General features: G+C 45.4%; 1 protein-coding gene across 1 annotated transcript; it reads left to right on the forward strand.

Moving 5' to 3' along the window:
- Positions 1 to 1,399: 1,399 nt before the first annotated feature.
- ivns1abpa (influenza virus NS1A binding protein a) lies at positions 1,400 to 13,797 on the forward strand (the record flags this gene model as incomplete). Its single annotated transcript, XM_079266637.1, has 15 exons — positions 1,400 to 1,567; positions 6,834 to 7,124; positions 7,217 to 7,350; positions 8,036 to 8,205; positions 8,325 to 8,400; positions 8,500 to 8,673; positions 9,168 to 9,293; positions 10,724 to 10,834; positions 11,299 to 11,440; positions 11,541 to 11,765; positions 11,897 to 12,018; positions 12,324 to 12,450; positions 12,557 to 12,688; positions 13,218 to 13,391; positions 13,535 to 13,797. The coding sequence occupies exons 3-15, from the start codon at positions 7,240 to 7,242 to the stop codon at positions 13,795 to 13,797; spliced, it is 1,953 nt and encodes a 650-aa protein (XP_079122763.1). The 5' UTR covers positions 1,400 to 1,567; positions 6,834 to 7,124; positions 7,217 to 7,239.
- Between the last annotated feature and the right edge of the window lie 1,521 nt (positions 13,798 to 15,318).

The following is a 15,318-nucleotide window of genomic DNA, read 5'->3' on the forward strand; positions in this document are numbered from 1 at the left end:
AATAGGTCCTTCCACCTCCAGATGACGTACATGTGCAGTGGTGGAGAGGGTTGAGCCCGGATGTCACTTCTTAATGGACATCAAATGACTCATGTCGCTGTGCTGTCATGACCCACAGACGCATGCAGAGGAGAATATGACATATGGGAAATAAATGTGGAAAAGGGCCAGGGTAAATTGAATGACTCATGTATTCCAAAGACAGGAGACAACAAATATAAAAGAGAGGCCTCCATACAGACAAGTCAAGCAAAAGGCAAATGAGCGATGCTTGGCCCGATTTAGCCCAAGGACCAAGTGGGCTTAACTCAGCAAGCATCCTCCTCGCTCAAGTGTCCTTAAGCATAAGCTGCTGAATCTCAGCACAGCGGTGCTGGTTTCCAGCTCAGCGCTCTCTGACCTCACTTGAGATCAAAGTTGGATATTCATTACTGAACATTCATTGTTAAATATCCAACGGGTCAAGAAATCTACTGTGTTCAAATACAAGTTTGAGGCACATGTCATAAAATATTGCTGATATTGTCCATCGTCATTTCTTTCTTCCTTCCATCATTTTCTATTTTATTTCATTGAAATCTTCTTTTAAATTTCCTTCCTATCCTTCAACTTTTACACACGTTTACTGCCTTCTTGTTTGAATGCAGCACTTTTACTTCTAATGGAATGTTTTTTTTACAATCTAACTTTTTCTGCTACTGGTTAAATTCGGCTTACATTTTCACGAAAGCTTTGTTTTATAAAATATCTGGATTATCAAAAACCAAATAGTTTGTAATATCAGATTATACAACAGTACCATGATGGAATGTAACAAAGTACAATTTTAACTAAATTATTTGTTTGGTACTTTATACATCTACTTAAATGTTTAATTATCTGACAGCCATACAAATTATTGCTATACTATACATACTATATTGTTATTTTTACACACAAAATGCACATAATAAAATATGATGCATTTTTGTGGTTTAGAATACCTAACAGTGTATAAACGACGTAAAATGTGATCCAGCTTTACCAACTAGAACAAATAAAATGCTGATAACACGTATATATGCGTCAGTAAAAATAATAAACTGTAGGCTACAATAACATTCACAGGGGACATACTTCAACTAAATTATGTACTTTTACAACGTTGCATTCATAGAAATACTTGTATGTAGTGGATGAAATATCTTAATGTCAATATGAACCATAAATTGGCCCTATACACATACACACAGCACATACATGCACTGCACCCTGGATTGCATCGCTTCCACAGTGCGCGTGGGCGTTGTAGGACCGCCCACCGTTGTTTACGTCGTAGGTGGCGAGGCGGTCGCACAATTTTGTCGGGAGCGCGCTTTCCCATCAGCCAACCGGCCATTCCGTCAGAGCGAGTCCAGACTAGCCTGAGAGTGGACGTGCTTCTCCTACAGAGAGGGATCGGACATCTACCGCTACAGCCCAACGAGCCGTGCCTGGAGTCGCCTTGCGTCTTTGCTTTAACCCGAAACCAACCAACTCTGAATTCGCATTAAATATGTCTAATATCGTTTGCTGTCAAACGCCTCAGGTAAGATGTTTTCTCTTTTTTTAGAAAAAGTCAAAGAGGAAATGCTTCTGTTTGGTGGCGAACTCCATACATCTGTCACTGGTTACAGCTCATGTGCCTTTTATTTAAAAAATGACGCTATTGGGAGATATTCATTTTGCGCTGTCTCGTCTCAGAGTGTGTGGAAGCGGCTGGAAATGCCTATTATAGCGTTACTGACGCGGCCAATATCGCAGCCCGCGTCGAGCACGTACTCGAGAAAACGGCCGAATAAATTCGCCACGGACCAATTTAATGAATTCAAAACCGGCATGGCTGTCGCATGGCGTCCCATCCTAGCAGCAGGTTGTCTCTGGCTAACGTGGAAGGCTAACACGCGCTAGCTTCCGAAGCGTGCCCGACCTCTCCATCTCTCGTCAGGTTGCGCGCAGCTTTGGCTCCAAACGGGGGGACTATTGTTAGCGTTTCCGCGCTTGAAAGCGTAACGTATAACTGTATTTATAATCCGTGTAAAAGTTAATCAGATTGTTGGAGAGGTGTCTCGTTCCTGACCCAGTTTCTGGTGGCGGGATGTATGTACAGACTAGCTGCTGGCCGTGGTATGTCACTCTACCAGAGGCGGAGACGGGCCTGTGAATGTCATTGCTTTGCAGCGAATAGACGCACACGAGATACTGGGCAAGCCAATTGTAAGACTTGCCCATTTGGGGGGGGGGCAAAGCAGCATGAGTAACGTTACATGCTTTCCTTTTAGTGCCGTATTGTGACCGATGTTGTGAGCCCTGACCAGCCTTGGCATTATATTGATGCGCCACTGTTTCTCTCGACGTTCAGCATGATTGGCTGTACTGTATCGATTCTCTAGTAAAAGGAAATTGTCTTTAACGTTTCAGATTTCCTAAAGCGCTTCAGCGTTAAAGCGTCTCCCGGTAGCAGCGCGCCTCATGTCATGGTGGTGTAAGTGTTTGACCCACTGTGCTTCTTAATCTGGTTCTGAAGCTGGCAACCACGTGGGTGATTTACAAATGACATACTGTAGAGTAGTGACTCTCTAAAAAGGGTGGAAAAACCGTTTAGCATGCTCTTTAATGCGCATCCAATAGGTCATTAATACAACATTCTGTCTGTGGTCATATTCTCCTTTTTAATTACTTTAGTGGTATCGAAATGAGTTTGATTTGAACGTGTTTTCTCTGATTTCTAAAAAGTAAAAAAAACTAAAATAAATACACTTCCTCATTTTCACTGTCAATGTTGTTGCATTTAAGTTATCATAGTTTCTCAGCTCTGCTGGTGCTTCATCGATGTTCGCATCTTACAGACGCAGCCTTCGTGTTTTATTGTCTTCATAGATTCCCCTTTTCAAGATGTGTTCAATCTAAGCCTGTAACTTTCCACACAGTTACACTGGGTAAAGGATCCAGCGATGCGTCTCTTCACCACTGGAGGGGTGTCTAACAAGCATTGATTGTTGGCTGTCAGGCCCTGCACTTATGTGACTAATCAGATGTTAAAATGGGAAGAGAAAATACACCCTCTGTGACAGTCGCGAACAAACTCACTTGTTCTCTTTGGTGCTATTGTTCTCTCTCCTGCTGTTGCCTGGTGTATGCCCAAATATCCACATTTACAGCCTGGCTTTTTTTTGTCTATATACACATTCCCATATGCGTGGTGACTGACCTGATCTGGTCACCGTTATTGCCCCATTCTAACTCTAGTTTTAGGACGTTCATCTTGTGTCCACACAAGTGACCAAAAGATCAACAATTTCTCTAGAAGGCAACAATTTGATATATAGACGGCGTGTAAATGCCCAACATAGCAGTTCCTGAATTGCCATTTGCCGTAGCATACGATTTTTTTTATTTTTATCAGTATACAGAAGACTTTTATTCAATCACGGCTGTGATTAAGGCGGCGACTCTGCGTTAAATAATTATCCAGAGTCCCGAGGGCGTGGCAGTGTTGGGTTAAGAGGTGGAGAAATGTGAGGGGCAACAGGCGAGCGTGGTGGACCCAAACATTTGGAGGAGTTGAGCTTTTGAGCCTTCACAAGAAGCCTTCTGCCAGTTATTGCATAACTACTCATAACTGGGTCAGCATTTCCTCCGTCCACACACACACACACACACGGTGAATTATAGCTTTCCATGCTGTTCAGTGCAACACAAAAGACTGTATTCTAGCATTTGCCATCGTGCTGGAGCAGTTACCCATAAAATGATCTGGCACATCCAGCAGTCTTAGCTTTGCAAGTTTAACACATCCGCCTTTCACACACAGTAGTGCAGCACAGGGTGTACTTATATTCAATGTGTGTAACATTCACACTGCTTATGATTAGCATCCTTCTCGATGGATAAATACAACTCCTCTGACAGTGATTGTTAAATAGTGCGAGGTATTCCACCAGAGCAAAGCAATTCATTACCAGCGTGTGGCTGGTGCTGTTTTCACCGTCCTGCATAGATTTTAGAAGTAGCAGGGGGAAAAAATGAAGCGGCCGGTAGAAATGTCCAGTGATTTGACAGTAGCAGTTGATTTAAAAAATAAATTAAAAAATCCTCATTTCAGACACTGCGCCTACTGTAGTGGGAACTACCACAGAAGAGATGTTGCGTACTTTGCCAGATGCAGTTGCAAAACTTTGTGTCGTTGAGATTAAAATGCTGATTTTGAAGTGTGGAGAAGGGGTCGCTGGCCATCCCACGTTATTGCCCCCAGCCCGATTTAGTGTTGCATCTGGTGTAGGGCTGGGCGATATGGCCTAAAAAAAAAATCTCCGATTTTTTTACAAAAAATCCGATTCACGATTTAAATCGATTTTTTTCCCCCAAAATTTTTTGCAGATGACAGAAGCTGTTGAAAACAATTTTTTCTTTTATTTTGTGATGATTTTCCCAAGTAGGTTGATAAAAATAAAGTGCAAACAAAACCTGAACATTGTAGAAAGGTGCCTGTAGTATACAAAAAGTATTTGGTCACTCTTTTGTTTGCCTGAATCATTTAAATATAAAATTAAATTAAACATAACATTAAATGGCATTAAATAGTAGCCTTCCATTGTAAACAACTGTGCAAATGTAACTTTTTACAGTAAGCTTTTCTAACTGAATACACTGATACAAACACAGCATGAAATAAAATGTATGTGACCCTTTAACATTCACATTTTCAAAAGTGCAACATCTGACCTAACATCAACATAACATATTTTGCACAGTAAATAAGTGCATGTAAACAAAATCAAGTGCATTCACAACATAACCAACAGTATTAAACAGTAGTGCATGTTTTTTCTAAATATTTTTTGCCAGGAAGACAAGCCTGTCTACTACCTCTGGCTTCAGGCATGCACGGTGGCATGTAACAATGCCCCCCCCACACACTGAAAAGCCTCTCAGAGGGGGCACTTGTAGCTGGCACAGAGAGGTATTTCTTTGCTAAAGTACTTAGCCTTGGAAAGTTAAGTTGGTGACGCTTCCACCAGTCAAGTGGATCGGTGTCTGGGTCAACCTGCTGGACCACAGGTCAGTTGTTGCGGAGTAGAATGACATCCCCTCCAGCTCCGCAGAGATCCTTTGGCGTGTACTATTGTACAGCCGAGGCAAGGCAACGTCAGAAAAATGTTTACGGCTTGGTAGCACGTACCTGGGGTCCAAAGCTTTGAGACGGTGAATAAACCCCGGCTTTTCCACGGTGTATATGGGCACCATATCTTTTGCGATATACATCGCGACTGCATCCGTGATGGCTTTCCACCGGGCACTCTTCTTCTCATGCGGAGTACAGTTGGTGAATGTCTCCAAAATGCTGGGTTGTTGTTGTGAGGTGGCGGCGGCGGCGGCGGTGACATTGTTTTAGTTTGTAAACAATGCGCGCGCACTCTACTACGGGAACCCAACGGGGGGGAGGGGTGGGGGCGATTTTCTCGATTTTCAATAAAACACATCGCCTTAAAGCACACATTCGAATTAATCGATTTATCGCCCAGCCCTAATCTGGTGTGATCCCATCACAAGATGGTCTCTAGTTTCACTTCCTTCCTTTTTAATTCTTCCCCTCTTTATACATGTTGTCCTTATTGTCCCCTTGACTCTTTGTCTTGTGCTGTGTCAGGGTTGTCAAAAGGATAATGAAAGAAAACGGGTCTGAATATAATTCCTCCTGTTTTCTTTGTGGTACTTGATTTATGACTTTTAAATAACACTGTGTGGTCTTGAGATAAGTAGGTCAATGGATTTCAGTATTTGAATGATTAGTCGATCAGCCACAGTGCTTTGTGGGTGATTTTAATACAGGATTGATGTCGGCACGGTGGTAGTTTCACATTATTGGTGTCCAAATCATGGTCTTGCATAATGTTGTGTAATCTGGAAAGTGTGATATATAAGATTAGCGTTTTGCACCTAACTGGTATTGTGATTTACTTGTTCAACCAGTTGCTCGGCACCTTTTCCACACATCTAGTGTGAAAAATCACAATGCACAATGATTCACACGAGGCTACTGAATGTGCTCGCTGACAGCGAGCTAGAGTCACACGTACATTATATGCGCAGCAGTTGAGTAAATCACAGCTTTTGCAAAATGAGTTTGAATGGCATGCGAGTTGGAAATGCAACACTCATAAAGCTGGCCAACGCAGGAAAGCCTTGGCACGTGGAGTCTGGATACAATTTCAGAGTATGGGCAGCTGCTGTGGTCCGTCTAGACCTCTCTCCCCATTTGGTACGGCGGTGAAACTGTTGGGACTGCAGCGCAATTTAGGTATTGAGCTTCGGAGAGCGGTGAGGTGGTTCAACCTTGAATTATGTCAGTTGTGTTGAATTTTTTACTGTGAACCTCTGATTGGTACAAGGTGGAGAGGGAGCGATATGGGATGAATGGTCTCTATTGGATGTGACATTCGGGTGGGTGGGTTATGTGGTGTAAGGACAGCTATGGTGGCCAACCACAGTTCAAAGCAGAGACTTCTTCATAGGTCAGTGCTTGAATGAAAGGGTTCCTATAGGGAGGAGCCAGTCAGAGGAGCTCGTCACATAAGAGAGTTCAGAAAGAGCACGAGACGGATTAAACGGTCTTTGCTCGGCCTGGTGGGACGCATCAGCAGGTGTGGAGATTTAAAGCGTTCAAGGGAGAGTGTTGTAAGAGGGGAGGCGATGAGGATTGTGTGATCGGATGAAGTGTCCTGAATCGGATCGTTTCATTCTTGAATTTTGTATGCCTGTGGGGGAAATGTAGCCTCATGTCCCCCTTTTTTCCTTGTCTCCTTTTCTTCTAGGTTATAATGTATGACCAACACAGAATAAGGACAACTCTATAGCCAACGGGATCCCAAGGACTTGATTACAGTCGCTTCAAGCCTGATAGTTTGTCCGTGCGGCTGCTCCCCCTCTCCCTTCTGCTCACGTCCGTCTAGTCCGCTGGCATTTCTTCTAACGACGTCCCGTCCCTCTCCTCGGGGGAAGAAGTCTCGAGTTCCACTGTGATCTCAGTCTGCTTTGCCTGGCGCTTACCTTCAGTTCTACTTTCAGCAGTGGTGCTTCCCTGGATTTGCATTGTTCTGTATTAGGTAAGTTGGACAGAGTGCAGAAGACGAGCATGCGGGGTGTTGTTGCTTTACTTGACAAACATTTGTATTCATTTATTACCTTTTCTCTGCAGGCATACCATCGAAATTCACCAAGATGATTCCAAACGGTTATTTGATCTTTGAGGACGAGAGTTTCCTGGATTCCACTGTGGCCAAAATGAACGCTCTGAGAAAGAGTGGTCAGTTCTGCGATGTTAGACTGCAGGTATGGTTAATCCAAACACACTCGCACACGTAAGAGGCTGTGATGCACTGTCAGGGATAACATGACAAACATGTTGGGAAACAGTTTGAGATGTGCAAGATGTTAATACTGCCATTGGGTCTCTGTGAATGTGCGAGTACACAGTATAGTTCACTGGGTCTGAGTGATGAATGTCTTTTCTCTCCATTCACTTATAAAAACATGATCTATAACCTGGTTCTGTGTATTTAATGATTAATGTCCATTGAATTTGACAAAGTGTATTTGATTAGAATAAAAAATGGTCATAGTGGATTATGACGGAATTTAACAACCCTGTCTGTCAAAATGATGAACGAGGAAGTGCAACGCAACCACTGTTCATGCCACACTTGGAAACAGGGAAAAGAGGTCGTATTTACTTTGTTTCCTGTTATGTTTCCGTTGCTCTCGTATCAAGTGGGAGAACCTGGCAGCCAATCAGGAATCAACATTTCGATATCTCCATTGAGGCACGAGGGAATCAAATTGCTTTGATTTGTAGCTATTGATCATCGTCGCTTTTTATTACCTTCTCTCAATCAATATTGGGTTTGTTTCTCAAGTTTCCTTTCACGCTTTAAAGTCTGAATAACGTGTTTGGAAGCAGTTTTGACAAACTCCGAGACATAACCGTTTGTCTTCTTCTTCCTCTTCATGTTTCCAGGTGTGCGGTCATGAGCTGATGGCTCACCGTGCTGTGCTGGCTTGCTGCAGTCCCTACCTGTTTGAGATCTTTAACAGTGACATCGAGCCCCACGGAGTCTCACATGTCACCTTTGAGGACTTGGACCCGGAGGCTGTGGAGGTCTTGCTCAATTACGCCTATACTGCCCAGTTAGTAGCATTTTGGCTTTTGTCCTTTTGCCTCTTTTCTTATCACAGCAAACGTTTAAATGACACCGTTTAAATGATGAGCAACCTCCTATTCTCTTTGTCTTGTGTGTGTAACGCAGGCTAAAGGCAGGCAAGGAACTGGTCAAGGAAGTTTATTCTGCAGCCAAAAGGCTCAAGATGGAGCGAGTCAAACTGGTTTGTTTTCACTCGTCCAATCTTTGGTTACATATGAGAAAGAAATCATTACAGGAGTAAAAAATAACTTATTTTTATTTATTTTTTTATTACACTCAGATTTGTGGCGACTACCTGCTGTCTAAAATGGATTCCCAGAGCGCCATCTCTTTTCGTAACTTTGCCAGCTCTATGGGAGATACCCGAGTTTTGGCCAAGGTGGACGCCTTCATCCAGGACCATCTGCTGGAAGTGTCTGAACAGGAGGACTTCCTCAAACTTCCCCGTCTCAAGGTACTTACATTTGCACATACTGTATATCGCAATGTTTTAAAAGTACTGAACTGCTAAAAACAACTAGTACTAGAAGTCGTTTATTAAAGTGTTTTATAGTCTAAGTGGTCCTAGTAAGTTATAGATGGTGATGCTGACCATGAAGCTACACTGGTTGTCTGTTGTAGTCCCTCGTGGCTCCTGGTCTGGAGTTGAATAACACACACACTGGATTAAGCTTTGAACTTTTACCTTTCTGAGTTTGACAAGAGATTACCAATACTTATTTTATGAAGGTGTGCCTCTTATAGATTTAGCTACTGCTAAAGCCAGCTGACAATGTATTTAGGGCAGGGGGTTTAAAACGTAAGCAGCCTTAAAAGCAACCCAAGCCTACAACACCTCTTTTAAATTTATAATCAGCCAGTAAAATCACGGTACTAATTTCTTCAGTTCCCTTCATTCCTACGGTGTGTACGTCTAACTCCTGTTTCACCCCGTGTGTGTGTTTACAGTTAGAAGTAATGCTAGAAGACAACCTGACTCTGCCCAGCAATGGCAAGCTCTACTCCAAGGTGCTCAGCTGGGTGCAGCGTAGCCTTTGGGAGAACGGAGACCAACTGGAACGCCTGATGGAGGAGGTCAGTACCAGGGCGTGCAGTCTAAACGGACTCTTCTTCTCTCCTACCCTGCCCCTTCCCCTCCCTCTGACTCCTGTTGTTGACGTTAAGAAGTCATTAAGGGGGCTGTAGTAGAGATGGCATGCCATTGTCATGCTGCGATGTCAGGATTGTTCTTTTTTTCCTCTGGTTTGTTGAGGTTTTTGCAGTAAGAATCTCTGTACCCCTGAACCATACTACAAGTTAGAGGTGAGCCGAAAAAAGAGCCGCTGTCTGCTCTTGTTTATTTTGTTTCCACTGTTCTCTTTTGGGTCTGTGGTTGGTTTACATGCAACCCATTTGAGTATTACAGTGCTCGTCTCCTCTGAAACACAAAAACACAGGTTCTCAAAGGTTGATTCTGCTGTCTCACTGCCACTTTACTATCTGAACAGGTTGGTGTTTGTTGCTCCAGCACTAACAGACACTCCTCCCCGTTGATTTATCTCTCCTGTAGGTTTATTAGCAGCAGCAGGAGACCAGACTGAAGAACCAGGACTGAGGCACCAGGGTAATGAGTCAGAGAAAAAGAGAGGGAGGAGAGGAGCACTGCTGCCTCTCGGCAGCCTCGCTTTGCAGCCAAGCAACACTGTGCTCCCATCTGTCCATGCCACATATCTACAGACGCATCCCATTTCTGCATTCACCAGAATACATTGCTCACAGACCTGAATCATTATGAACATCTTAATTGAAGGCCCCTTTGCTGCACATAACAAGATATTCTCATACTGGCCTACTTATCCACCGACATATTCAAGAACCGCTCAAATTGGGCCGTTGCTTTTTTTTTTTTTTCTCAAAACTTCTCTGATGTGTCCTTCAGATGGGCAACCGAGTGACTTCAACACTCATTATATCATTTTGTCCGGTGTCAACGGAACACATGTGGTTTGCTCTTACTCCTTGCATTTAATCGATAATGTTTAAGATGAGCTTAATCGGTGCTAGAATGTCAATAGTCGTCTGGATTTGACGGCCTGTTGTGGCTGCCCTCTCAATGACTCAAGTTGTTCAGTTAGAGGCCCGCTTTTCCGAGCAGCAGAGGTGGAAAGACTCCTCTTCTTCATTCTTCACTGAGGATCTTTCCAGATGCAGCCTTTCATTCTTCACCAGCTCCCTCTTTTTTTTTTAAGATGCAAATTAAGGAAAGCCTGTCTGACACCTTCTTGAGCTCTCACACACTTTAACCCACTCTATGCGGTGGCAGCAGCAGCGTGTGTCTTTTTAAAGGAAGCTTTCCATGCAAGCGACTGAAGATGCAGACCTTCGTCCCTCCTCCCCCACCCTCTTCCTCTTCACAGCACTGCCCCCCTCTTCTTCCTCCTCCTCCCCCCTGTTTTTGTTGGGGTTCTCAGTGTGTTGCCATGGAGACAGCCACATGGGTGTGTTGTTTCCTGTTTGTCTTTCAGGTGCAAACGCTGTACTACTCACCTGACCATAAGCTGGTGGATGGAGGGCTGCTGATTGATGGGCACAGTGAGGTGTTTGGTGGCGAGGAGGACCACCTTCAGCTTGTGCAGGTACTCAACAGCTTGTGCCCGGCTTCACTGTACCGGAGTCTCTACTACATGTTTACACAGCCTGTGCCTGGCGAGAAGTAGAGACGGCTCATTTGATACCACAGTTTAGCAACAGTGTAAAGACTAATGTCAGTAGATGAGCTGTGCCGTCTGCCTGGCTTTGCTGTTGAGCATATATTAAAACCACACTTTTATTTTTAAGCTACTCTCAACCAGTTGTGGGTGGGCAATAATGGCTGCCTCGGATTTGTGCCTGAACTGTGCCGTTAGCTCTGATCGCAGCGTGGTCTGAGACTGTTGTTTGCAGTGTGGAGTTGTTTGCTTCAGATGGCGTCTCAATGCAAACGTCCACATTAGAACAGCTGGATCAAAGCGTAGTTCGGGGTCCGATTACCTGGTTGTTGTGGCCACTGGTGGGCCTGTGGTGCAAGCTTGGCTTCTGTAGCTGCACTGTGCTCTTGCAGAAGAAACCCGTAAGGGAGAGCACCCAGAGACAGATGAGCTGCAGCTCCTCGGGAAGCCTGTCGCCCTCCAGCCAAGCAGCAAATGCCCTAAAACCGCCTGGCAGGAGAGAGTGGAAGTACATCGCCTCTGAGAAGACCACAAGTAAGTGTGTGCATGAACTACATGGGATTTGTCACAGTACACCCCCCCCCCCCCCCCCCCCCCCCACAGTGGCTCAAACAATCTCCAATCTTACTTCTAGACAACACCCACCTGTGTCTGGCTGTGCTGGACGGTGTGTTGTGTGTGATCTTCTTGCACGGTCGCAGCAGCCCCCAGACCTCCCCCTCCGCCACCCCCTGCCTGATGAAGAGCCTCAGCTTCGAGGCCCAGCCCGAGGAGCTGGAGGAGCAGCCGCTCTCCCCCATGCATTACGCTCGCTCTGGCCTGGGCACCGCGGCCCTGAACGGAAGAGTCATCGCAGCAGGTTAGCACTCGGCATGACCGGACGGTTGGAGGAGAGAAATATAGGGATTATGCATATGAAACTAGTGTGAGGGGGAAAAGTCAGACCACCGAGCTCAACCGTAACCTTGATGCATCCTGGTGTGCCTGCAGGAGGCTACAACAGAGAGGAGTGTCTGAGGACTGTGGAGTGCTACGACCCCAAAGAGGACCGCTGGACCTTCATCGCTCCCATGCGGACTCCAAGGGCTCGATTTCAGATGGCTGTGCTCATGGTACAGTTTACTATTCGTCACAATCTCAGATTCATTGACATTTGAAGTGACATTTTGAACATTATCGTAGGAGTGCACTTGTCCAATGTTTAAACAAGTTTCGTGCACGTTTAAACAGGCACTGTTTTGTGCAAATACTTGAATGCTTCCCTACAACCCTGTCCAAATAGTTGGCTTTCTAAATTCTGGTAACTTAATGTCCTTGTACTTCCAAGTGTATATAAGGCGGTCAAAATGTACATGAGTGTTCTTAGTGCCACGTTTATGTACCGTCATCTAATGACTAGTTCCTTTGCACCTCGCAGGGTCAGCTGTACGTGATCGGAGGGTCAAACGGACATTCTGACGAGCTGAGCTGCGGGGAGACGTACGATCCACACGCCGATGAATGGGCTCAAGTGCCAGAGCTGAGGACCAACCGCTGCAATGCAGGCGAGTCTGTCCTGCAAGGATTTACAAAGGGATTAGGAAAACGCTTCAATAAAGTAGCCTCTCTGTTACTGACTTCAGGCTTCATTCTTGTCGTCTCTGTCTAAAGGCGTCTGCTCATTGAACAACAAACTGTACGTCGTGGGAGGGTCGGACCCCTGCGGGCAGAAGGGCTTGAAGAACTGTGATGCTTTTGACCCTGTGATGAAAACCTGGTCCAACTGCGCCTCCCTCAACATCAGTACGTGGCCACACAGTCTCGCACACGCTCGAAACCTTCCGTTTGATGCGTATAACGCGGTCTAACCTCAACCATAACGCTAATGGGGGCGACCGTGGCTTACTGGGTAGAGAGGGTTGTCCGCCAACTGAAAGGTCACCGGTTCGATCCTCGGCTGCACCGTGTCCTGTGTCGGAGTGTCCCTGAGCAAGACACTGCACCCCTAACTGCTCCCCGGGCGCCTGTCATTGGCAGCCCACTGCTCCCTACATATACAGGGATGGGTCAAATGCAGAGAATCATTTCCCCACCGTGGGACTAATAAAGGAATGTTTCTTCTTCTAATGGAATCTATTTTCAGCATGCTCACAAATGTCTGTCTTTCATATCAAGTTGTAATTGTTCCCTCTGCAAAATTCGCAGCCGAGGGAACGTTATGTTTTATTAATGAGACCAAAAGTAGGATTTGAATCCATCAGAGAACAGCTCGTGCTCTTGCTATATGTGCAGCTTGAGGGGACATTTGAAAGTTGCATTAATTTGTTTCCAGGGAGGCACCAGGCTGCGGTGTGTGAATTGGATGGCTTCATGTACGTGATCGGAGGGGCGGAGTCGTGGAACTGCCTGAACACCGTGGAGCGCTACAACCCCGACAACAACACCTGGACCCTGATAGCCCCCATGAACGTGGCTCGCAGGGGTGCCGCCGTCGCTGTCCACGCAGGTAAGCCCACGGGGTGTGAACAGCGTGGTCAGCCGGCAGCTTCTTTAGCGCGCCGTCGTACGAGACCGTCATGTTGCGCAAACTGTCAGGCATTTAAACCTGGGTGATTCAGTTGTCGACTAATATCTGTCACTCTTGTCCAGGCAAACTGTTTGTTGTCGGCGGCTTCGATGGCTCCCACGCGCTCCGCTGTGTGGAGGTGTACGACCCCGCCCGCAACGAGTGGAGGATGCTGGGTAGCATGACGTCGTCCCGCAGCAACGCGGGTGTGGCCATGCTGGGAGAAAGCATCTACGCCGTGGGCGGCTTCGATGGAAACGAGTTCCTCAACACGATTGAGGTGTACAGCGCCGAGACGGACGAGTGGAACGACTGCACCAAGGCCCTGTCTCCACTCGCCAACTGAGGGGGGGGGGGGGGGCGCGGGGGTTCACAGTGCTACACCTTTTTCCAAACTAACAGGCTTAGTGACGTAATCGTGTTTCGTGATGTTCTGTGTGAGTGGGTATGAGCGGATGTGGGTGGGGGGGGGGGGGGGGTTGGGATGAGGGGTCTTCAGTGAAGACTGGCTTATATTTGGGGGGGGGGGGGTTATTGCCCAAAGCAACATGACTCCTTTGCATATTGCATACAATGTTTTTCATGCTGTATCTACTTTGTTTATTCCTCATTTTTGTCCGATGCCAACATTTAAGACGCATTTCGTGCTTTTTCTTTTCTCGGAGTTGAACCGTTTTTTGTCTCTTTCAGCGTTTTTCAGATGAGCTAGCAGTTATTGGTCACTTGGAATGTGGCAGTATGGAGTGGTGACGATTAACTTTTGAAAGTTAAAAAGTTTTATTTAAGAATATTTCTGTTCTCTCTCTCATATTTACAGGTCAGTGGTTTGAAGCCTTACTCAGAGTGTGAGTTGATAAACACCTCATGGTTTTTTGTGTCCTTTTAAACAAGCTGGATTGCTTTTTGAATCTTAAATGATGGCCTTTTTTATATTTTTTTTTATACACTGCTGATTTACCGATAAAGTAAAAGTAGTAGCAGACAGCTTAAAGTCAATGAATCTAACCAGTGCCAGTAGTTTTTGTGCGCACACTACACACGCACAACCATGCTTCTGCTAACCACACTTTTGTTATTGTGATTTAACTAATTGATGTATGTAGAGATGCAGTTTACTGAAGATCCTTTTTCTCTTTTGTGTTTAAAGTGTCAGGCATTGGCAGATTCATCTGGAAGGAATGTTAGAACAAGAAATGATCACATTTGTAACATTTCTTAATGAATAAATCATTTAAATCAGCGCTTTGTCTCCAGCCTACTTTCTAAATGTCATTAAGTGATGGTGGGCAGCAACTTGCCAGGGTTAACATTGAAGTGTCTGGTTGTGATTGTATTATAGGCTTCAGCATTTTGAAGTAGTTGATCAGCAGCTGGTGCTTCAAGCCTCTACTAAATTTCCAACAGCTGATTTGCCGTCCCTAAATTTAGCTTTTACTGCCACCTCGTCTCCCCGTGTTCTGCCAAGTAATTGCAGTCTCCTGATCACTGCTGTCTAAGCTTTCAGTGCCACCATTTTCCTCAGGGACTACCACACTGAGACACTTTTTTTTTTTTTTTTTGTGCTCCAAGTGTCTTTTTGGAGAAATTATACTAAACCGGCTAACGGAGCTCAGCAGGAAGGCACGCTGACACTCTCTGGGCTGTAGTAGTGCTGAGACGGGACCGGCTGCACGTCGGATGCTTTATGAAATCCCGAACCCTGCACTCATTCACAAGGCTGCCTCTGATAACCTGCTGATGCACCGGACAGTCTCAGCAGAAGGGTCACGTGATCGGAAGCAGGGACTAAATACTTGGACTCTGATCAGTCGACCCTCTTAGATGTGGCGAGGCAACAAACTACCGGGATGTAGAATGTCCAGCCCGC

This window comes from Melanostigma gelatinosum (genome assembly GCF_949748355.1).
Source record: "Melanostigma gelatinosum genome assembly, chromosome: 4".
Classification (NCBI taxonomy): domain Eukaryota; kingdom Metazoa; phylum Chordata; class Actinopteri; order Perciformes; family Zoarcidae; genus Melanostigma; species Melanostigma gelatinosum.